Raw genomic sequence first — 22,150 nt, 5'->3', positions numbered from 1 at the left:
GGGGTGGAGGGAGAGGGATATGGAGCGCCGGGAGCTACCGTATCAGTGAGAGATTATGTGAACCTTCTTAATTGACCGTGGAAACCACTGTGAGTGGAAAAGAAAGCATGCAAATATTACTAAATTCATACGGGATATCAAAATAAATTATCCATATCGCTGATATTTAGATTTAACGTATAACCGTCACTCATTGATATTTTTTTATCTGTGATCTCAGAGTTAAGACAATTATCAATAGGACTGAAAAAAACAGATAGATGTAAGTATTAAGTAAATATATTACTTCTGAAATAATATTGGCAGGCTTATATGAGCCAATTATAATTAGATACTAAAAATGGTAAAGAATAATATCACGGAACCTGTTGTTTCCGAATACCTTTGGGGTCTGTTGTATCTCGGCCCCACCCTTTAAGCATAACACCATTACTTTGGACCACAAACAAAAAATTTATTTTACTACTTAAGCAAATTCAATAAGTATAAAGGGTGTGCTTAGGCTTAACTGACAACAAACTTTGAATATGGCGTCGAAGTAGGAAGAGCACCGAACTTGCAACACTCGGCCGAAGAGGCTGTGAGGAGGTGCTGCGTATATCACCAATTCTTCCCATATACCGCCGTCTCCGAGAAGCAGCGGCCCCGAGACTTGGTAGGATGCAAGACTTACGTCCCTTCTGGCTTCCCAAGTGACTGGAGAACGACATGCCCAGGAGAGTGGCTGTGTACAACGGAGATAACAATGCACTAGAGGAGGTGGTGGTCGCGGCGAGGAGGGGGAAGGAGGGGTCCGTAGAAGGACGTGTAGGGAGGGGCCTGTCTCCTATGACGACTTCGGAATCGAGTGAAAATAAGTTGGCAATGGCCGTGGAACTCGACCACATGTACATAGGATGTTCAGATTCAAAGGCGTCCATTGAAAAGGACATCGAAGTGCAGCACCTCAAGAACATCATCCTGCTACACCTGGACCTCATACAGCAGCAGGCAGACGAACTCTTGGCCAAGGAGAAGCAGATTAAGAACTTACGGGACGAAAATGACAACGTTAGTAACCCTCTTTGCATGTAATCGGTGTATTTTTTAAGTGTATCCTAGTATCTTCCCGGCTCATGGCTCCTCATTTCCTCTTATTTAGACTCGTCATGTGCCTCTTTTAGCTCTTATTAGGCTTGTGGGTGGCCTCTGATTCGTGCCTGGCAGTGGGAATGGCCTTGGGTGGTGTAGTGAAGGTGACAGGCGATAAATAGCAAAGTTGTTTTGGTTCAGTCCATCATGGCGTAGTACTTATAGTAGTAATTGTAGTAGTCAAATGAGCGTCTGGCAGCCGATAAAACACCTCGCTATAATTACTAGTGCGGCTTTTTCACCTGTCACGGTCCAAATTAGTGACATTTGAAAGTGTATAGAGCAAGTTGGGTGCCTGTCAAGGATGGGATTTGGTGAGAAGTGAGCGCGAGGCGAGGGATGAATGGCGGGAAGGGTTCGGTCAGCTGATTGCCCGCCCCGCTCTCCGCTCTTATGCTCTAACCTTACTCATAACCGCCCACCGGCCCCCACGCCTCCACCCTTGGACTCCAAACCATAACACGATTTTAATTACACCACTATCTGGGAATGTCATCACGCCCAGTGCTTAATAGAGGAAGATAACGTAATGGTAGCGTAACATGATGCAAGGACCTGGTGGTGGTGGTCTCACTCCAGCCATCCTTTGCTCTGACGTTCCGTGACGTTTTGACCCGGCATCAGATATATTTTGTCTGACAGGTCCTCATACTGTACGGGAGTTCTTCATTAGCATGTCATTTAAGCCCACACTGCTTGAATAAATGCATGATATGTGAAGCTTACCAAGTATTCAAACCTTTACTGGCCTATAGCTTAGGTAGTGTGCATGACTTGCCCACACGTGAACGGTAAAGGTGGATTCTAATGTTTTCTTCCCCAAACGTTCCCATTATTCCCTTGTTAATGTTGTAAGAGAAGGATGTGAAGGCAAAAACACATTGTGGGAAGGGTCCAACACTCCCTTAACCCAACCTAGTCATATTCCCTTCACCTAATGTTCTGAGGGCTTGTGTATTTTAATTTAACTTTGAGAAGATGGATTGATTTATGTTCTTTTAGACCTAGATTAACACATTATTATTTTCTCAGGTTATAAGTCTCCAGTGTTTCTACAAATTGATTATTAAGTGTAAAGACTTTGCAGTGTCATTAAAGATTAAAAATTGTGAATTGCTTGTTGATGTATCTTGTAGGATGAGTGTTGTTTTAATATATGAAAGTGATACTTCAGATTCTTAGCAAGCATGGAAGTATACATTCCCCCAAAAACACAACCCAAATGAAATGGTCAGTGATGCATCCATGGTGTGATGTTGCTTACGTCTTTGTTGACTATTCTTCCTTTTAAGTGTATTCTCTGGGTTCAATTCACTGAGATAGAACTCAGTGCTCTTGTAGTAAGGTCAGGTCTAGGAGTTTTTTAGCTGTTTGGTGAGGCTCAGTAGAATGGATGCCTGTTGTCATGTACTTATTGTCATTCTGTTGTTTGTTTTTCAGCTACGGGCAAAGTTGGAGCGTCTTGACCGCCGTCTGTCCCTCAGTCTGCAGAAGAAGGCAAGTGAGGCATATACCAACACTGAGAGTCAAGTGGAAGTGTTGGTCTCCCCAAAGCCAGACAATGATGTAGAGGCCACTCCCTATGAGGATGGGGAACTCTCCAACACGCCTGGCTCTCCCCATGGCCGGGCTCCTGTCACACCCACCACAAACAAAGCTGTCTCTCAGGCAGCCATCACGTGCTCCCCACCAGGTAAACCAGTGTCTCCAGGCACTAATTCTCTCTCACCCTCCCTCAAGGTTCCTTCCCCTGCTAGTACTAAGTCACTGTCACCTGCAAACAAGAGTGTCTCACCTGGTGGGAAGACTCGGTCCCCTGCCAGCAAGTCAGGGTCGCCGGCCAGTAAGCCCAGCTCTCCCTCCAGCCACAATGAGCTGCCAGGCAGAATTGGAGAGGCATCCAATAAGTGTACGTTGCCAAACAGCCTCTTGGAGCCATTGGAAATAAAAGCAGATTCTTGCTTCCTTGGCAAACCAGGATCACCTTCACATAGAATCTTGTCTCCCAAGCAGTTATCACCTACAAGTAAGGCAGTTTCTCCAGCTAATAGGGGGAGTTATCTGTCAAATAGAGTCAGCTCGCCGCCAAACAAGCCAGGTTCCCCTGCCAACAGGCCTCCTGGAGAGCCTGCATCGCCCCCACACAAAGTAATCTCCCCAGTTAGCAGGTTAACGCCTGGACAAAACAAAATGGGCAATATCACTTCGCCTGGAAGATTAGAGTCACTACGGAGAACCTCACCAAAGATCACGTCACCCAAAACTTCCCCAAGAGAGAGGTACCCGCGGGGCGAAGCCAATGAGTGCAGCCTGACAGATAGTGAGGGCCTCAGTGAGTCGGTGCCAGATCCACTGAGGAAGGAGTCACCCCGGAGCGGCGAGAGGCGGTACGGTCCCAAGCGGCGGCTGGAGAGCGAGGGCGAGGGTGAGACAGTTGCCAAGAGGACTCGAAGTGATGACTCTGTGGACTCCACCAACCACAACCTGCGCTCCAGGGACCGGCCCAAGGAGAGAGCAAAGGAGCCAACCAGCCAGAGTTCTCCGGTCTCAGCTTTGGAGCGCCCGTGCACCCCCACCTCCCGTGCAGCGGCCCTGGAGACAAAAAAGCTACGCCAAAAGTTGCTCCTCAAAGGTGAGTGTCTTGTGTGCCTGCCTTGAGTAGCTGGCCCCACTTGGGGAGGCATGGGAGAGGAAGTGGGAGGCACTTGAGGACTGTCAGATATGTCAGAGGTGTGTGTGTGTGTGTGTGTGTGTGTGTGTGTGTGTGTGTGTGTGTGTGTGTGTGTGTGTGTGTGTGGAAAGACACTAACCCATTAGTACTTTATGGATATTAATGCTTTTCTTTTAGTTGGTGACTTACCTGCATGAACAGATCTGCTTCAGCTTTCATCTTCTCGATCATTGTTAGTAATTAGAGTACAACCCCTAAAGAGACCTTAACTGTAGCTGGAACTTGTAAATACTAAACTGCTGCTAATCTTGATTTCCTCTTGGGTAATAGGTGTTATAAATTGACGCAGTTCTTCAACTTTTTGCATGGCTGAGTGTAATGGCAAGATTTCAATCCAATACAGCAAAAAATCATCCTGGCTTGCCATTCTGCCATGCTTATGTATGTCACATGCTAACATGGCTACTAATGCACCACTCCTCTGGTGAGCAGTAGGACACTTTTGGATTCCATATCACGCCTGGGTGTGGCATTGCTGCCTTCCAGGTGTGCTGTGCTGCTGGTGTGTGCGGGCACTGTACTTTACACTGCTTGCCAGTTTATAAGTCACCATGAACACTAGTGTTGTCAACACTAAGAAAAAACAAAGAATATAGTGATACCAACCTCCTTTTTGCTACACGTACCTACCAGTTAGTTGTGTTTAACCTGGGAGACCTGAACACAGCTCTTGGCCACTGCCATGTTATCTGAAGTATTTTTGTGGAAATGTATAGTTTCTCTATCCTACTGACTTTGCAACTACAATCCTCAGTAAAATGCTGAAGTATTCATCAATTGTCAGTGATGCAAGTCACATGTTTTGCAGTATTTAGTGTGGAGGTGAAGACAATGATGTATGGTTTGTGTGTGCAGTAAGTCAGTGATGGTGTGGCTGCATGCAGCTGCAGGTGTGAATGGCTGTGTACTTAATGTACCTACATCCCTTGTTACCACACTTAGTGCACCACCACCTTTGTATGTGTGGTTTGGTGACTGACCTGCAAGAGTGGCTTCTTGCATGGGTAGAGGAGAAAAGGTAACAATCCAGACTTGACGTGGCCTGTTTTTATCTTGGCCTGCATTGATGTATCAGATGCCTTGTCTTGTCAGGTAGCAGAACCAAGCTTGGTTGTGGCAGATATTGGGGTTCAGTGGTGTATGGCTTTGTTTAACCTCTAGAAATACTTTTTTTATATACTTGATGGAAAGAGAGAGATTTGGTTAAATTCATGAGCATTTCAAATTTATGAATAATATAAATATTCTTTTGCATAAACCACATCAATTTTCACTTGATCCTTTGTGTGGGATATGAATCAGTAGATATTGCAGCCCATTCTCTGTGAATGTTACTAGTGTAAGTTTGAAGTAATTCTGTTATAGATTTTGCCAAGTGATAGGAAGTTTCATTGTGATTAAAAGCATCAATCTTGCATATTTTTAAAAAGTGGGCAAAAAAAAAATTATAAATCTTGTAAGATTATAACTGTTAAATATTTCTTGATAGTAAACAAAACCTTGTGATTTTACTGTTATCTTTTTGTTATGTGGCAACCACTATCACTTCTGTGTTTGAGAAGAATTAGTGTGTGATGGCATCTTGTGCACCTGGCTTTATTGTCCATGTCAGCTCCTTACCGGCATCACACTCCTCTACTTACATTGCTTTAAATTTCTCTTACTTGTCCTCTGTACCTCATGCTGATTGATGATAGATACAGTCCAAAGTTTCATCAAATCTGCTGAAAAGCCTCAAAAATACAATTACATATTATGCAACAATTTTTTAAAGAAATGAGTCATCATTCCAGAGAATTTTCTTTATTTGTGCCAAGTTACATTTGATGTTATATCATTAGACACTTGGACATGCTGGGATGTCATGTGTCATTGTCACAGTGAGCTTACAATCTCCCAGCCACTCGTTGGCTTCAGTGGGACAACTCGGTAATGTTTTGCTTGATCGCCACAGGCAGTTGTGGTGCACATGGTGGCTGATAAGAGACAGGCAATGCAGGACTGTTAGTGTGTATAGCTTGCTGCTGCTCGGGAGGAGGGAATTGTGCTTTGGTTTCTCTTAGTGATTAGTTGTAGAAGCTCAAGTGTTCAAAGGCAAGCATTGTTTGGTCTCGGTGTTGTGAGGGACAGCAGTAGGGCAGGTACTGATGTTGGGAACAGGAAAGGTTGCATTTTACTGGTAATTGATAGTCATACTTAATGAACAAGAGGACAGGATGTAGATTTTGTCTTTGTTTAGTGTAAGACTAAGTATTTTCCTGAATTTTATTTTCATTTGTTTTATTTATTTATTTACTCATTTTTACTTTACATGTTTGTTTAGTTGCATTAGTGATGGGTGGTGTGAGGGATCTGAGAAGGCTTGAGGGCACCGAGAGCCTGAGCAGCTTCCAGCCAGCTGGTTGAGGGACCATAAAAGGTTCTGTGCTTGTAGGGTGTGATTGGACCATCAGTTGTTCCTAAAAGTACATGTCCTTACAGTCTTTTGATTTGGTTCATCATCTCCTTCAGAGGCCAAAAGGAAATAATATAATTGTCAGTAATTTTGATATGTCCATGAAATCAAAATATGAGAAGAAAAGTCTTATATAGCTGTTAATGTAGATTTACAACAAAAACATAAACTGTACTGAACCTAAAATATCCTTTTCCACGACCTAGAGCGTTGGTGCAGAGGACACCCCTGTGATGATAAACAAGGTAATAAGACAGCACTGTGTCTAGGATGAGTGGCCTGCTTCACTACCTATTACTGTGTGACTCTCAGTTAATGTTAGAGCCTTGCACACTGAATAGGCCGGCATGGGGGCCGAGGGGTGGACTGCCTCACCCATTGTGTGTCTGACCTGTATGTGCATTTCTTCCTCCTCATATTCTCTTAGCTGGTTACTGAGGCTTACTTGAATGTCATGTATGCATATTTGCCTCTATCAGTTCAAAGTATAAAGTGTGTATGCAGTATTTCTATTATTTGGGTGCATGTGAGGAGGCCCCAGGTAAGGTGCTGGGCTGGAGGTGAACCAGTGTGGACTTTCCTTAAGAAGATTTACCAGTACACCAGCTGAGTACATAAATCACTGAGTATTGTAATTAGAAACTACAGTCAAGAAGTGTATATATATATCTTTGTGTAATCTCTGTTATTCAAGGTCTTCCTATAACACTGCTCTACCTCATTGGCTGATTCAGTGTCATCTCTACCAATGGAAATAAATATTAAAGTAAGAAAGTTGGCATTAAATCATAGCTTCACTCCAGCCTCTGAGGTGTCAAAGGGTGAGAGTTAATAGGAGTTCCAGTTATTCATTGATATTTTTGTACCACATGACTCAGCAGTGGTGTGTGTGTGTGTGTGTGTGTGTTGCAGGCCAGCCACCCACAGGCCGAGCAGTGCGGGGTGAAGGGATTCTCAATACCAGTGTGGCCTACTACCTTCCCTATGGCTCCCTCAGGCATGACCCTAACCCAGAGGAGGAATGCTTACAGTCACAGTCGCAGGTGGAGGTGAGCACCAGCACAGCACTGTACCGTCAACACTCACAAGTCGTGGTTCAGGAAGCAATGATAACTGACACTGCTTTGCCAAGTCAAATCAAGTTATTTTTAACAAGAAATTTTCTTGAATGCACTTATGAATACATCCATAACACATTCATATTTGTATTCTAATTAAGTTTTTCAGTGTATTTGTAACTTCTGAGATCTCAAGGATTTACATTCTTATTCAGGCTTTTTACTTTTTATTGATTTCACCCTTCCCACTGACAGACCGTCACCCTTTATGAAACACCACATTTGACCTTGAGAGTCTAACAGATCGGTGCATAAACAGCTGCCTTCCATGCCCCTGCCACAGATCCCTCAGTGGGGCACGCGGGTCCTGACTAGCTTGTACGTGATGGAGGGCACGGAAAACCTGGAGGATGAGGTGTTTCTGAAGAGGCACTCCAAGCCCGAGCAGGACGAGAAGAGGCGCAAGAGGTAATGAGAGGCAGGGATGCTGGAACTGTAAGGCAGCAGTTGTACTTTAACATCTGCTGGGTAATGTGACCAGATTTATTTATTTTATGTACACATTCTTATCTATCTTAAGGTTTGGTGGTTCACAGCTATGTTCTTGGTGCACTTAACTCACAACTGAGATTCTTAGGTTTAAATTTCCTGGTACCAAGGGTAGGCTAGTCTAACCTCATGTTGCAGCCCTTCTTGATTAAGCAGATTGCAGTACTTGTAACCATGGTAGTGTGCTCATTTTTACTCGTCACTGGAATATTGATATGAGACTCACACTTTACCAGCATCATACAGACACAGAGAGAGCCCAGACAGCACACCTGATTCAGCAGCACACCACACCCACACTTCTATTTTCAACTGCGCTTTGATCCTCCATGATAGCTTCACACCTCCCTTAGCTTCCCCCGAGCCTCACTACCCCTTACCTTCCAGATGGGATCTTCAGAGGATGAGGGAGCAGCGGCACTATGAGCGTCTGCGGGAGCGCTATGAGGGTCGGCAAAACACCAGTGAGCCGGAGGTGTCTACGGGGAATCGCTCCCTCTGGCCTAACCCAGAGTCTGCTCTCTACCTATTGGTGGATGATTATCTCCCTGTCTGTGCCTTCGGTCAGCCCATGGCCAGGATACCCCCCCAGTGAGTGCTGCAGCATCTCTCTCTCTCTCTCCTCTTGTCTTGATACTGTTTATCTTATTTGTAACTTGAAAATGTTCCTGGTCATCATTTCTTTCTCTGTCTGTGTCATCTTCTAGCTACCAATCTTCCGTAGCCTTTGAAGTAGTCATGATGAGAGAACAAAGCAGTGAAAGATACAGGTTTTATTGTGACGAGGAGAGGACACTTTTAATGGTGGTGTGTGTTTCAGGGAGTTTTCATTACCGTGGCTGTCGGGTCGCTGCCAGGAGGGGATATCCACCAGGCGCAGGAAGAGGCCGTAGAGGGCGGCTGGTTTCACGGTACAGAGTGTGATAATTGTAGGAGGTTCTTATTCAGGAGTTTTATTTTTTTCTCTCATTGTTACACTTCTTTTGGGATTTTACAGTCTGTCTCTAGGAGTAAGGCTTTCCTTCTCCCTTTTATTGCTTTACTTGATAGACCAAGATACAGATTAGTTTCTGTTTGATATTTTGAATGTCCTATATCTTGGTTCAAAACAGCCTCTCTACTTTTTAAGTGTTGCATCTTTACCAGAATGCAAACTTTCCATACGTCAGTGACTCACCACTGACAGACAAAGGAAGTAGCAGATGTCTGGCATGTTGTACAGTTGTTGCCAGCGTTGTGTTTCAGTAGTATACATTTACTTCAGCACTTCTTTTGATGTTCAAATTAATGCAGAATTTTGAGCCTCTTACAAATTTTTCTGTAAATGTTGCAAGCAATAAGGTTCATCATATTAGTTTATCCTCAGATGACGGGAATTGCATTTTTTTCTATTGTTGCTGGTGCACTTCAGGGAGGTGTTGGCAGCGTCATGTCTTCAGTTGTAGTGTTTAGCCACCAGTTACTAACAAAAATGAAATGAATGAATAGTTTTAGTGGGTTCTGAATAAGAAATATTTTGAATGAAGTTTTTAACAGTTTATTTATTCTTTATTTATTTATTTTATTTTGTTTGATTTGATTTGATTTATTTATTTATTTTTTTATTTATTTATTTTCATTTTTGTTTATTTATTTTTTATTTATTCTATTTTATTTCATATTATTATTATTATTATTATTATTTATTTATTTTTATTTTATTTAATTTATTTTTTTTTATTTATTTTATTTTTTTATTATTATTTTTTTTTTTTTTCATTATAGGTCTGCTTTGATCTGTGAACATTCCATTTGTGATTATTGTTTGTTGTGAAGGTGTTTAGTACAGGGCATGGCAGCGCTGCGTGGTGCTGAGGCACACTTGGCTTCTAGGAGAGATATTCAGTGTGATTAGTGCAGTCCCAACTGACCAGGGTGTACTGCAATGTTGAACTGCTGTGGCTGGTGCTCACTGACTAGTTCTAGAGCAATAACACAAAGTTTTGAGTACAACCAGCTGTCGTGTCCACTGACAAAGCCTCACCTGGGGCCGTGGCCACCAGGGGCAGGGGTAGGTGTTGCTGTCCACAACAGGCTGTTCAAGTCTCCTGGTGGCCCGTCCAATGAAGGGATGGATACGTTAATGGAATCTTGTTCTAATATGTATGGAAATTTTTTCAACTTTCATGAAAATTGAAGAGAACATGTTGCTAGTTGACGAGAGAGGTATGAGGACACTCAGAAACATACAATGGCAACATAGTGGATGTTGTTATATGCATCTCAAACTTTCTTTTAGTGTAGAAAACAAAGAAAAACTTTAATACGTGGTGGATAGTGTTTCAAAGTGTGATGTTGCACAAGTCTTCTCATCATGCTGTCTCGCAGTTTGATCCAACTCGATGTGGCTTTGAATATGATGTTAATGTAAACATACATGCCAAGTGTGAACAGACCTTGTAAATAACATAAAGCATCTTCCATCTGTCTTTAAGTACAATGAAATGTACCATCACAGGCAGCAAGCAGTGGGAGCAAGGAAAGTGTAGATACTATACAATGTAAACTGTGCAATATGATGCATGTCATTCCTCTCTTAAGTGGCATTACTACCTTCCACACAGATGCTCAGACAGTGGCACGCACACACACACACACACACACACACACACACACACACACACACACACACACACACACACACACACATCGGTGTGTGGTCTCAGGCCTATCCGAAGATCGGAAATAATGAGCTCTGAGCTTGTTCCGTAGGGTAACGTCTGGCTATCTCGTCAGAGACTGCAGCAGATCAAACAGTGAAACACACACACACACACACATTGGTCTATGAGCTCTGAGCTCGCTCCGTAATGGGGAAGACTGGCTGGGTGACCAGCAGACGACCGAGGTGAGGTGAATTACACACACACACACACCACGTAGTGTAGTGGTTAGCACGCTCGACTCACAATCGAGAGGCCCGGGTTCGAGTCCTGGTAAGCGGCGAGGCAAATGGGCAAGCCTTTTAATGTGTGGCCCCTGTTCACCTAGCAGTAAATAGGTACGGGATGTAACTCGAGGGGTTGTGGCCTCGCTTTCCTGATGTGTATTGTGTGTTGATGTGGGCTCAGTCCTACCCGAAGATCGGTCTATGAGCTCTGAGCTCGCTCCGTAATGGGGAAGACTGGCTGGGTGACCAGCAGACGACCGAGGTGAATTACACACACACACACACACACACACACACACACACACACACACACACACACACACACACACACACACCAGAGATGTACTGATACCAGAATTTTGACAGATACCAACACCACAAAATTGGGCCGATACTGATACTACTACTGATACAGATAACATTGCACTGGAAACTAATCTGTAACATTGTTGCCCACAGTCATATGTTATTTTTTTTATTTTTTTTTTTTTTTTTTTTTTTTTTTTTATTTATTTATTTTTTTTTTTTCTCCACATTCCCTGCAATGTGGGTGGGTCGTTCAACAGTTTTCACATATATTACATTTTAATCTTACTATTAATAGAAATTGGATTATATAGTAAAATTTCACTAAACAGTATGTTTAGGAGGGCATAATAAACACTGATGGATAAATAATATGAAGCTTATTTAGTTTTTAGTGTTATAAAAATGATATGAAAATTAGTCTTCTTGTATTAGCTTGCATTTTTCCTTCAGAAAAACATTAAACTTTTCTGTAACAAATAATTCAAACTGAGATCACAATTGGACTTTCCTTGATAAGCTTCAATAATTTTCCTTATTGATCTGTTCATAATTTCATGATTTTCCTGATATCATCTTTATTATCTTATTTTATCTCTCTCATCTGTTGAACTAAGTTGACTATAAAACTGTGCAGCATTAATTTTCTAAATATGTAAAACAGAGACAAAAATATATAAACAAATTTAGGAGAGGAAAAGTATAATACTGTATAGAGACACTGAATATTGACAAATAAAGTATGTCCACCGGTGGATTGTATCACAGAGAAGTCATAGATTTTTCACAGTATGTGATGAGACTCACCAGTGGGCAAACATTTTGAGGTTGCCAGTTCATTTGAATGTTCTCTCAGATAACACTGCTCTTCTCACTTCACTGGTTTGACGTGATGACAATATATTTGTTTGTATTATAGTGCGGGCGAGTTCGCCGCGTTGGCAGTTGCAGGGTATGTGTTAAGTTTAACATTATTAAACTTAAACATTTTGACACCTGGCTAAAACAATAATAGCTGTTTTAATGAAACTGCATTTTTAACTGTTTCTTTTTAACAGAGTACGACATCTTGACAGCACTAGAATATTTTGTCTTAACAAAAACTACTGTTGCATTTTTACCTTAAATCAAGTCAAGTTTAGTCTGGCACTAGAACATTTTGCCTTACCTAAAACTGCACTGTTTCATTTTACCTTAAATTTTTTTTTTTTTTTTTTTTTTTTTTCTCATATATAGCTTAATGTTCCTGAGTGCTTAGCCTGGGAGCCAATGGGTGATGATTCTGTTAGTCTATCATCTGAATCATTTGAAGTATTCTTTACAGAATAATGGGTTACAGATGGCAGAGCAAAAGTTGAGAAGAAACACCTGCAACAGTATTTTAATAGTGTCTTTGTTTACTTACACATATATACTGCTGTCTTATAACTAGAATTGTTATTTATAGTGTACCTGTCAAGAGTTAAAATCCTTTAGATAACAAGAAAAAGAAATTCATAAAATTGGCAAGCCTGAAGTCACATACACATAGCAGCAGATTGCAGTCTATGTGCTGACTCTGAAGTGAGGGGACGTAGCAGAGCCTCAAGTCCACTACTGACCGTCTCAAACACATCGGTAGCAGTAGTGACTTTACCAGAGTATATTCTATTACTGTGCACCATAGACTCAATGCGCTGTATTATACTAAATAATTTGGCATTCTCATTAATTTATTTTTATCGCTATAAAACATCCAAATTCTGCTAAACAGAACAGCTTGCAGAGTAAGATACATAATATAATAAATTCTTTTTTAAGTATTGATAGTATTGGCAGGAAGTCAGCCAATACCGATACTGATACTCGTTAAATAGACCAATACCACTGATACCAGTACATTGGTGCATCTCTAACACACACACACACACACACAGTGCTTGTGGCACCACCTGTTCAAAGCTGATGCTGCTGCCTCCTGCTTGTTGTACACAAAACACCTTATTGAAATATTTAATGTGCATGACATGAGTCTGCTTGGCCAGAGTGCAAATCAAGGGTGCTGTTGGAGATTTAGTAATTGTGGCTAGACAGTTTCTCCACTTTTTTTTTTTTTTTTTTTTTTTTTTTTTTTTTTTTTTTTTTTTCCCGTATTATCAGTGTAAGATTACATAGAATAAGGAAATTGATAGGAAAGGCAATTCAAATAATATATTTTTGATAATGGAAATGCAACAAATGGAACTCCATAGCTCAAAGCAGACCTGTGTCGTGCCAGTCCTTCAGACTCACCATGGCCACCTGCCCTTCACCCTCCCCCTCGCGCCCCACCCACACAGTGGTGGCGGTGGGCTTACTGCCACTCATGGAGTCACTTTGTGGGTGGGGGGCAGTGGTGGTGGTGGTGGTGGTGGTGGTGCATTAGTAGCAATAGTGTTAGGATTGGTGTGTTGGGATTGACATCTATTCATGAGGATCCTTCCTTGTCCTACACAAGACGTACAGTAGGGCTTCAACACGCATCACTAAAACGGCTCACATCAAACATCCAGTTCAAGATCTTTTTACTCCCCATCTTTGTATTATACTTCAGTATTTTCTTTCCTTCATTCTTGTCCAGGTTAAAATTTGCAGTTGATATTACTTTTAGTGTGTGATCAGTAATCATAGTGATGGTAATGAGGAGTTACCAAGGCTAGAACATCATGTGGTGTTCCTGTTGTTTTATTTTAGATTTCTATTATTGTCTTCTCCCCTCAGTATATTGCAATCTTTTCTTCCAAAGTGCATTCATTTAACTAAGTGTGTTTGCATTGTGAACTTAAGTTTTCTGCATTTTTGAGTTGTATGAAGGAGGCAAAAAGTCCTCAGTGTGTGTTTCTTCGGGTTATCCATAACCAACTTTTTTTTCTTTTTTTATACTACACTTCTGCATGGCAGTAAGGTAGTAAAAATGAGAGACAATATGCTTGTGTTAGCTGTTGTATTAACCATGCATTTTTTCCTTCCTTTTTTTCTATTTTGTTCTGAGGTGAGCTGAGTGCATCTGATTGGCAATGAAATGTAGCAGACAAATCTGGAGGCTTTACTGAAGACAATCCTGTGAAGTGTAATAATAATAGTTCCCCCCAAGCTAGTCATGCCCCTCCCCCACACACCTAATCCTGGCTACCACCTCAGAGCCTCCTCTGCACATTTCATGCCTAGTTTTGAGCACTGTGGCTCCTCACATTGTGTCCATTCAGAATGTTATTTTTTTTTTTTTTTTTTCCATAAAAAAAAAAAATGCTGATGGAAAAGGAAAAACAGAGGAGGAAGTTTTGGTTATCTCCTTTGTTTCATGCTGTTTGACTGTGGTCTTAAATACTGCAAGAATGAACAGCATTGTGGATGCTGATACATATTGACCTTGGTTGATTGGAAGGCTGCTGCTGTCCCTTCCTGGCACTCACAGAGAGGGCACCACAGCCCCCAACTCTTTAGTTATGCAGAACATTGAAGTGAAAGAGTAGCAAGTCTCTTTTTATTTGATGAAATGTTAAGGTAAAGCTGAAATGGCAAAATTTTCTATGTATTGTAAAAAGTTCTAAAATGAGGGTCTTCCAAGTGAATTTTAGCTGTTGAACTAATATTTTTAACTTTTCACTACCTAATTCAGGGGTGGGTAAGATGCAGCCCATCATATATTATTGTGGCCCACAAATCCATCATGACAATATTCTTACTTAATTTGTTTGACATGTCTTAGGCACTTATTATGTGGGAGTTGACAAACCATACCAGCTTAACCACCTCCTTGGCTGTTGACTATGATATTTCTAGAGTAAGACATTTAGGAAAATTTAGCTTTATCTTGTGTGAATATTTTTGTATTTTCATCTCAACTGAACCTGTGGCCATCAAACTGCACCACCATGCAAGGAGTGAGTCTTGTTAAGCCCATCCCTGACTTTACCCATGGCTGTGTTCCAATATTAAGGTCATTATGCAGTCTACTAACATTATGGAATGATATTCAGTTTGTTTGAAGTAGGTGTAAAGGCCAGGCACTTGCCATTGCATGACAGTGTCATTGACTTTGTGTGTAGAGATGGAACTGAAAGATGTGGGCCTCTCCTTAGCAATGCCTTTTTTTATTTTAACCATTTAGCCCAAGCTCTTTTAATTAGTTTGATGCAGAGTACAATGTTTTGATATATAGAAAAGGTTGCATATATTTTTTTTTCAAACTGGTGCAGCTTGTCAGAGGAATCCTCAGAATTACCCTTATTCTCAGTTTTACCTTAAGAGATCAATTATATAAAGGAACCTGCTGTGTATTTTGTTTTAAAATCAGAGTACAAATACAATTAGTTGTATTACATAAATGTTGATAAGTCTTTGTTTAATATGTATACTTTTTAAAATTAAATATGAAATGGAAGTATATATTAATAATGTACATAGATATTTTTGTGAACTCTTCCAAAATTTGGGAGATGGTATAAAGACACATTAGGATATTAGAAATAAATAAAAAAAAAAAAAAAAAACTATCAAATATCTGTATGATTTACTGTGATCATGTTTGCATGTACAGAATTTATCCAAAAACCCAGTGCATAATACAACCACCAGCACGTGTAGCATATAAATAGCTTCCAGAAAACTGTTCATTAGTAAAAGGGATACAGTGAGATGCCTCTGGATGAGCAGCTCCCTCAGCTATCAATGATACAGCAGAGCACAGCAGATGACACACATGTATTGCCTCATCAGTAACAAGTTATTTGCCTACAATGACAACTAAAAATATAGAAACCATAATAGCAGCTTCCCATTACATTTGAGAGTATTTTTCACCTTCATTGTTGGAATGTCAGTGCAGCAAGTAAGCAACTTGATAGCGTATCACATTCCACTGATCAAGAATGTTGTTCTCTCAAAGTATACTGTAGCTCTATCAGCACAGTAAAAGCTGCAAAACACAAGTGGAAAATACAGCAAATGCTTACTGCTGGTCAACAACTTAAGGAAAGACAAACCAGTGAAATCAGTCTACAGTGGTGTGTGGATGAGAGGTGTATGCACCGTACAAGTGAAGTACACAGATGAGCTCTAATGAAGATGCAGGGAGAGCTCAAAGGCAGGATAGACAGACAGCCAGCAAGGTACAGCAGTGTTTGAGAGCCATCAGACCTCACTCACCAAAGCAGGACAGGTAGTGGAAGTCATAAATACTACTTAATGTTAAAGAGTTAGCGGTGCAAATTTCAAGTATCCAGCTGGATGCTGATGTAAACAAGAATGTAACTAGGTACATTTTTCTGAATAATTTTCTGAACCTGGAAAGATATCTTTATAAACAGTAAAGACTAAGAAACACAAATGTGTATATTTCATGCATGTAAAAAAGAGAGAGACTAAGAATCACAAGTAGAAGATTCAAACACAATAGAGCTGCATTTTATCCTAAACAAAAATACCTGACTTCAATGGGCTGCTTTACACCATTTGTATCCATCACAAGCAATAAAACCAAAGGAACTCCAACTGCCGTGGAGACTACAAGAAGGATGATTGATGAATTCAGTAGTTGCTGTGGGTATGAAGGAAGATTCCCTGTAGGAGAACACACCATATTGGAGAGAAAAGAGGAAATGTGAGGTCTTGAATTTGCAAAGGCTAAAACGTATGAACAGAAACAATTCTGAGGAGTTCTGAGGATGAGACATCAGAATAAATATACACAGAAAGAAACAGGTGGACAGACAGATAGAAGAAAATCATCAAACCCTTCCACAAACTTGAGATACACCAGTCACCAAAGAACATCCACGCACAGGACACACAGGAAACGCTACCGATCCTCAGCATGTCTAGCACATCTAGGGTGAATGCAGGCAGGGCAGGACACTTGCAGGCCTCAGAAGTGAAGCCCCTGTGTGACCTCCCTTTCAGACAACAAGCACCGGAGGCCTCAGATGTTGGCTGGCAGGGAGGAGCGGTCCAGGTCGTCAAAGTAAGGGTGCTTCAATGCCTCCTTGGCCGATATCCTCTTTGTTGGGTCATAGATGAGGGTTTTCTGGAAGTGGAAAACAATACAGTAGTAATTCACCAAGAAAATCATTAAAGGTTTTGGCTGAGGTGGATTTGTTTGTAGTCATGATTTTTTCAAGGAATCATGCTGAATGAGTCAGTGTGGCTGAATATTACAAATGTACTCTGCCCATTCCTTGATAGCTGACAAGCAACCAACAGCCTCTCATCTGCAGGAAACACAGAATTATTAGAAAAAAAATAACTGATGGAAGTGGAGAAAAGAATACTCACTGATAGCAAGTCAAGGCCATCACTGTCCATCTGCTTGACGGAGTTGGCCAGATTGTAGTCTGTCCACTTGGGAAAGTTTGTCTTGTAGTCCTGAAGCTGTGTTACGCCAGGCCAGTTCTCCTCAGTGGGAGTGGTTAGTGTTCTGCAAACAGTCAGTGCTTAGGTTAGTGTCTTAATGCTCACCTTTACTCACTTGGACTTTAAATAATGCTATTCAAGAGGGAAGTGAATAATTAAATCTACTTTTGTGTATTTCATTATCATAGTCTGTTGAGAGGAGACATGTTTCACTGATTCAGACAAAAATATCGCTTGGCTCTATGTACTGGAAGACTTGTGATGTGTAAGAGGAAGAAAAGCTACTTTGTTCCCAAGCAGTGAAGGAAGACCATACTCAACTGCCACTCACCTGAATATCCGGAAAAGTTGATCAATCTCAGAGTCGCCGTGGAAGAGTGGGCGTTTTGTTACCATCTCGGCAAAGATGCACCCAAGGGACCACACGTCAACAGGACAGGAGTAACGAGCAGATCCCAGGAGGACCTCAGGGGCACGGTACCATAGTGTCACTACCTGCATGCCACAAATACATTCTTAAACTTCTCATGAAAAAATTACAGCTCTCACAATGAAGTGTTATTGGGAAGCATGTAACATTGATTCAATCTGTAAAAGAATACAAATACACCTCTGCACTGCTACAACATAATCATTCATAATATCCAAGTAAATTAAATAAAAACATGCTGTGATCATGAAACACAGCAGGGCATCACCAGTACCGAGACTGCCTTAGGGACCGCCATTCCCACTCGGACACACCTCATGAGTGTACACCCGCACAGGGATGCCAAACGCCCGAGCCAGACCAAAGTCGGCAATCTTGATGACGCCTTGTTCATTGATGAGCAGGTTCTGGGGCTTGAGATCCCTGTGGAGGACACGCCGCTGGTGGCAGAACAAGATGCCCTGGAACAGCTGCAAGAAATTATGTAGAAAATAATGTTAATGAAGGATCTTTCACTAAGACATCACTTATAAAAAGATACAAACCACTTGCTCACTCTTGCAGTCAATGTAATGTCCACATGACTTTCACACATCTACAATTCAGTGTATTTACCAAGTTGAGATCCTGTTCAATGGGAGGTTAGTAAAGGCAAGACATGACTACTGACCTGGTAGCAGTATGACTTGACCAGCTTCTTGTCAATGTATTTCCCAGATGGCAGTGAGTCCATGTATTTCTTGAGGTCCATGTTAAGGAACTCAAACACAAGGAAAAGCTTGCTCTCCTCCATCAGGACGTCCTCAAGCCTACACAACATAATAACTATTACAAGACATGAACTAAACTGGACTGAAGCATAAACACGTCATTGCTTTCTCAGTTCAACTTTTCTAATAAACAAAGTTTGGTTTAGGCAATTAATTTGCCTTAGTGTGTATATACTGTGTTCTCAAGGTACTATTAGTACTTACTACGGTATGTGCTGTATTACTTCAGTGTAATTAAAAAAAAAAACAGCAAGGAGAAACAGCAGTCTACTGGTAAACTCTAGACTCTCTAGAGCCTCCTGCCTACTTCTGTGTTTCTCCATACCTGACTTCAATCCTTTCAAGAGGGTGTCACTGCACTTTTCCTTATAATTTTAAATCAATTCCCTTCATTAACTCTTTGGAGACTTGTACTTGCAGTGGGCCTTTAGTTGGCCTTAGCCTGACTGTCTTACATACAAAAGTGGTGGCTTGGAGGCTCACATGACAATGTTTGGGTGCTGCAGCTCCTTCAAGAGAGAGATCTCTCTGATGGCAGTGGACGGCACTCCCTCCTCCTCATTCTCCAAGCGAATCTTCTTCATGGCAACGAAGCGGCCAGTCTTGCGGTTCTTGGCCTTGTACACCACCCCGTAGGTTCCCTCCCCAAGCTTCTCAATGCGCAGGTAATCATCCATTGTGCTGCTGTCAACGTCAGGAGGGTGTGTTAAGCGAGAGATGGGAAAGCTGCGTACACATGGCGAAGGATTCAGGTGTGAGTGAATCAGTGAAGTGATTACATGATGAAGTGTAGTGCTTCAAGATGGTCTGGATTTGTGGTGAGAATGCAATAGAATGAGTTTGTGAAGCGTGAAATGGGGGAAGGAAATATGAGTGACAGTAAAACAGATGAAAAGAATGGCCAAGTGTGGAAGGAAGAGAGATGACAAGTAGAGTTTAGACTACACTTGAGGAATTCTGTATTATGGCCATCTAACAAGGCAGAGGAGATTCATATAACTAACAGGATGGCAAACCCTTACTAATTATCTTACTGGTTTTATCAGTTTTATCCTGAAAAATGAAAAAGTGAACAGAACAAACTTTTAAAAATAATCAATAACACATTAGCCTTACTTAAGGAGATAATGTAGGACCAACATTCAAACTCTTACCCAGATAATTTGGTATACTTAGATCAAACAGATAGGAAAGAGATAAGATACTGACATAATGGGATAAGGAGTTTTGTAGTGAGAATAAGTAGATAGCAAAGAGAGAAGGATATTAGCAAGTGCATACATCAAATATTATCTCATACCCAGATAACTCCTTCATATATTCACCTCAAACAGATAGAAGAGAGATAATATACTGACATTATGGGATAAGGTGGTTTTGTACAGAGAGATTAAGTAAGATAGCTAAGTGAGAGTGAGCATTAGCTAGTTCATACACTGAAGATTGACTCAAAACAACACTGGTGTCAGCTGATAGGAGAATGAAAGGCAGAGAAGAACATGAAGAGAAGGAGGGAGGAAAGGAGAGAGGGAAAGTGTCAGCTAATAGGAGAATGAAAGGTGAAGAAAATGAAAGAGGAGGAAAGGAAAGAGGGAGAAGAGAAAGTGTCAGCTGATAAGAGAATGAAAGACGGAGAGGAGAGAATGTGTCATCTGACAGGAGAATGAAAGGTGAAGAAAATGAAAAGGAGAGAGGGAGAGGAGGGAAAGTGTCAGCTGACAGGAGAATCAGAGACGGAGAAGAAAGTGAGAGAGGGAAAGGCAGGAAAGTGTCAGCTGATAAGAGAATGAAAGGCGAAGAAGAAAATGAAGAGAAGAGAGGAAAGGAGCCGGGAAAGTGTCATTTGATAGGAGAATAAAAGACGGATAAGAAAATGAATAGGAGGGAAGAGGAAAAGAGAGGAGAAGGAAGTGTCATCTGATAAGAGAATGAAAGGCGAAGAAAATGAAGAGGAGGAAGTGTTGCTGATATGAGAAAGAAAGGCGGAGAGGAACATGAAATGAAGGAGGGAGGAAAGGAGAGAGGGAAAGAAGGAAAAGTGTCAGCTGATAAGAGAATGAAAGACGGAGAAAATTAAAAAGAGGGAGGGAGAGAGGAGGAAGTGCCAGCTGATATGAGAATGAAAGGCGGAGAACATAAAGAAGAGGGAGAAAGCGAGGGAGAGAGGGAGAAAGTGTCATCTGATGAGAGAGAGAGAGAGAGAGAGAGAGAGAGAGAGAGAGAAAATCTGTTACTTAGTAAACCTAAAAGACCAACAATAAACACGAGCAAACAGTTTCATAATTCCAAGCCACGCATTAGACACAGTACTTGTGGCGGGGGTGGAGTCAAGGTCACACACACCACCCCTGCCGTCACAATCTCCAGGTATTTCACTCTCCCGGATGCTTCACTACTTATCCTCACCAAGATCTCGTGGCTGGTAACAATGAGAAACATCATTGAGTATTTCATTTTTTTTTATCATTATTTTTGTTGTTTAACTGACCGGTCATTTTGAAAAGTTGCAATATCATAATCCCCACAGCATTTCAACGTGTCCACTCACTACAAGGATACAAACACACAAACAAACAACGATCCCGATAAGAAAGACAAGGAGTAAACCATAACAAAGAAAATGAAATAAAAAAAAAATAGATAAACGCATGAATAAGAAATACACACAAAAAAAACCAGTCTCGATCACAAAACCACAAGCCATTAATTACCCACAACACCAATAACACCCAGCACCTACAACACCATAAAGAAAATAATAATAATAACACACTTCACTCCCACACACACACAAATAATTAATTCACAAACGGCCCAAGGAAGGAAGGAAGGGGGTGAGGGGGGCAATGGCCGGCTGTATAAATAACCAACCTTTTTACTGATGCCTTTACACCTTTAGCCCTCGATCCAGCCCTTCCCCTTCCCTGCCCGCCCTTGCACACCTGAGTTACAGCTTGATGGTAGAATACATACCTGAATTTCACCTTTTTGGGACTCGTGGGGCGCCGTGCTTCCCTCCTTCACTTCAGCCTGCCACTCTGCACTCATCCAAACCCGCCAATCAGCTGCCGCGCCTCTACCAGCCAATCTTTGCCTTTGTTTTCTTTCTCCCAGCCAATCATAGACGTTCATAATTTGTCTCTTCTTGTAACTGTGTATTTCGAAATTTCTATTATGTATTATTATTTCCTTATTTTTTGCGTGTAATTAATGTTTAGTTTGGATTCGACGTTATTTTTGATGGGGGGGTTAGTGTAAACTGTTCGATTCCTCTTTCATGGCTTTTGTTTCTTCTTGTAATTGTGTATTTCGAAATTCTATATTATGTATTTCTATTCCCTTCGTTTTTTTTTTTTTTACGAGTAATTAATGTTTGGTTTGGATTCGACGTTATTTTTGATGGGAGGTGTATAAAATGTTCG

General features: G+C 41.2%; 2 protein-coding genes across 6 annotated transcripts; one reads left to right on the top strand and one right to left on the bottom strand.

The window, feature by feature from the left end:
- The first annotated feature begins 567 nt into the window (after positions 1-567).
- LOC123505408 (male-specific lethal 1 homolog) lies at positions 568-15,678 on the top strand. 3 transcript variants are annotated; one of them, XM_045256646.1, is made up of 7 exons: positions 568-1,050; positions 2,572-3,763; positions 6,524-6,562; positions 7,230-7,366; positions 7,719-7,843; positions 8,312-8,515; positions 14,170-15,678. In XM_045256646.1, exons 1-7 carry the CDS (start codon positions 709-711, stop codon positions 14,171-14,173), a joined length of 2,043 nt encoding a protein of 680 aa, XP_045112581.1. In that variant the 5' UTR covers positions 568-708; the 3' UTR covers positions 14,174-15,678. The 3 variants fall into 3 exon arrangements, with proteins under 3 accessions (XP_045112581.1, XP_045112579.1, XP_045112580.1); XM_045256644.1 differs by lacking the exon at positions 14,170-15,678 and adding an exon at positions 8,745-9,493; XM_045256645.1 differs by lacking the exons at positions 6,524-6,562; positions 14,170-15,678 and adding an exon at positions 8,745-9,493.
- LOC123505410 (cyclin-dependent kinase 1-like) lies at positions 15,679-21,833 on the bottom strand. 3 transcript variants are annotated; one of them, XM_045256647.1, is made up of 7 exons: positions 21,702-21,833; positions 19,212-19,412; positions 18,629-18,767; positions 18,273-18,428; positions 17,860-18,023; positions 17,451-17,592; positions 15,679-17,202 (listed from the first exon to the last, which is right to left on the bottom strand). In XM_045256647.1, the coding sequence occupies exons 2-7, from the start codon at positions 19,403-19,405 to the stop codon at positions 17,098-17,100; spliced, it is 900 nt and encodes a 299-aa protein (XP_045112582.1). In that variant the 5' UTR covers positions 19,406-19,412; positions 21,702-21,833; the 3' UTR covers positions 15,679-17,097. The 3 variants fall into 3 exon arrangements, with proteins under 3 accessions (XP_045112582.1, XP_045112583.1, XP_045112584.1); XM_045256648.1 differs by having other exon boundaries at positions 19,212-19,409; XM_045256649.1 differs by having other exon boundaries at positions 21,713-21,734.
- Positions 21,834-22,150: the final 317 nt, after the last annotated feature.

The sequence above is a fragment of the Portunus trituberculatus genome, chromosome 18 (assembly GCF_017591435.1).
Source record: "Portunus trituberculatus isolate SZX2019 chromosome 18, ASM1759143v1, whole genome shotgun sequence".
NCBI lineage: Eukaryota > Metazoa > Arthropoda > Malacostraca > Decapoda > Portunidae > Portunus > Portunus trituberculatus.
This window is presented reverse-complemented; position numbering and strand designations above follow the sequence as displayed.

Coding starts and splice junctions, on each gene's coding strand:
- LOC123505408 (XM_045256644.1), top strand. CDS start 709: ATGCCCAGGAGAGTGGCTGTGTACAACGGAGATAACAATGCACTAGAG. Junction 3,764..6,523: donor CCAAAAGTTGCTCCTCAAAG/GTGAGTGTCTTG, acceptor TCCACGACCTAG/AGCGTTGGTGCAGAGGACAC. Junction 8,516..8,744: donor ATGGCCAGGATACCCCCCCA/GTGAGTGCTGCA, acceptor TGTGTGTTTCAG/GGAGTTTTCATTACCGTGGC.
- LOC123505410 (XM_045256647.1), bottom strand. CDS start 19,405: ATGGATGATTACCTGCGCATTGAGAAGCTTGGGGAGGGAACCTACGGG. Junction 18,429..18,628: donor TCAAGTCATACTGCTACCAG/GTCAGTAGTCAT, acceptor AATTTCTTGCAG/CTGTTCCAGGGCATCTTGTT. Junction 18,024..18,272: donor TGCGGGTGTACACTCATGAG/GTGTGTCCGAGT, acceptor TGTGGCATGCAG/GTAGTGACACTATGGTACCG.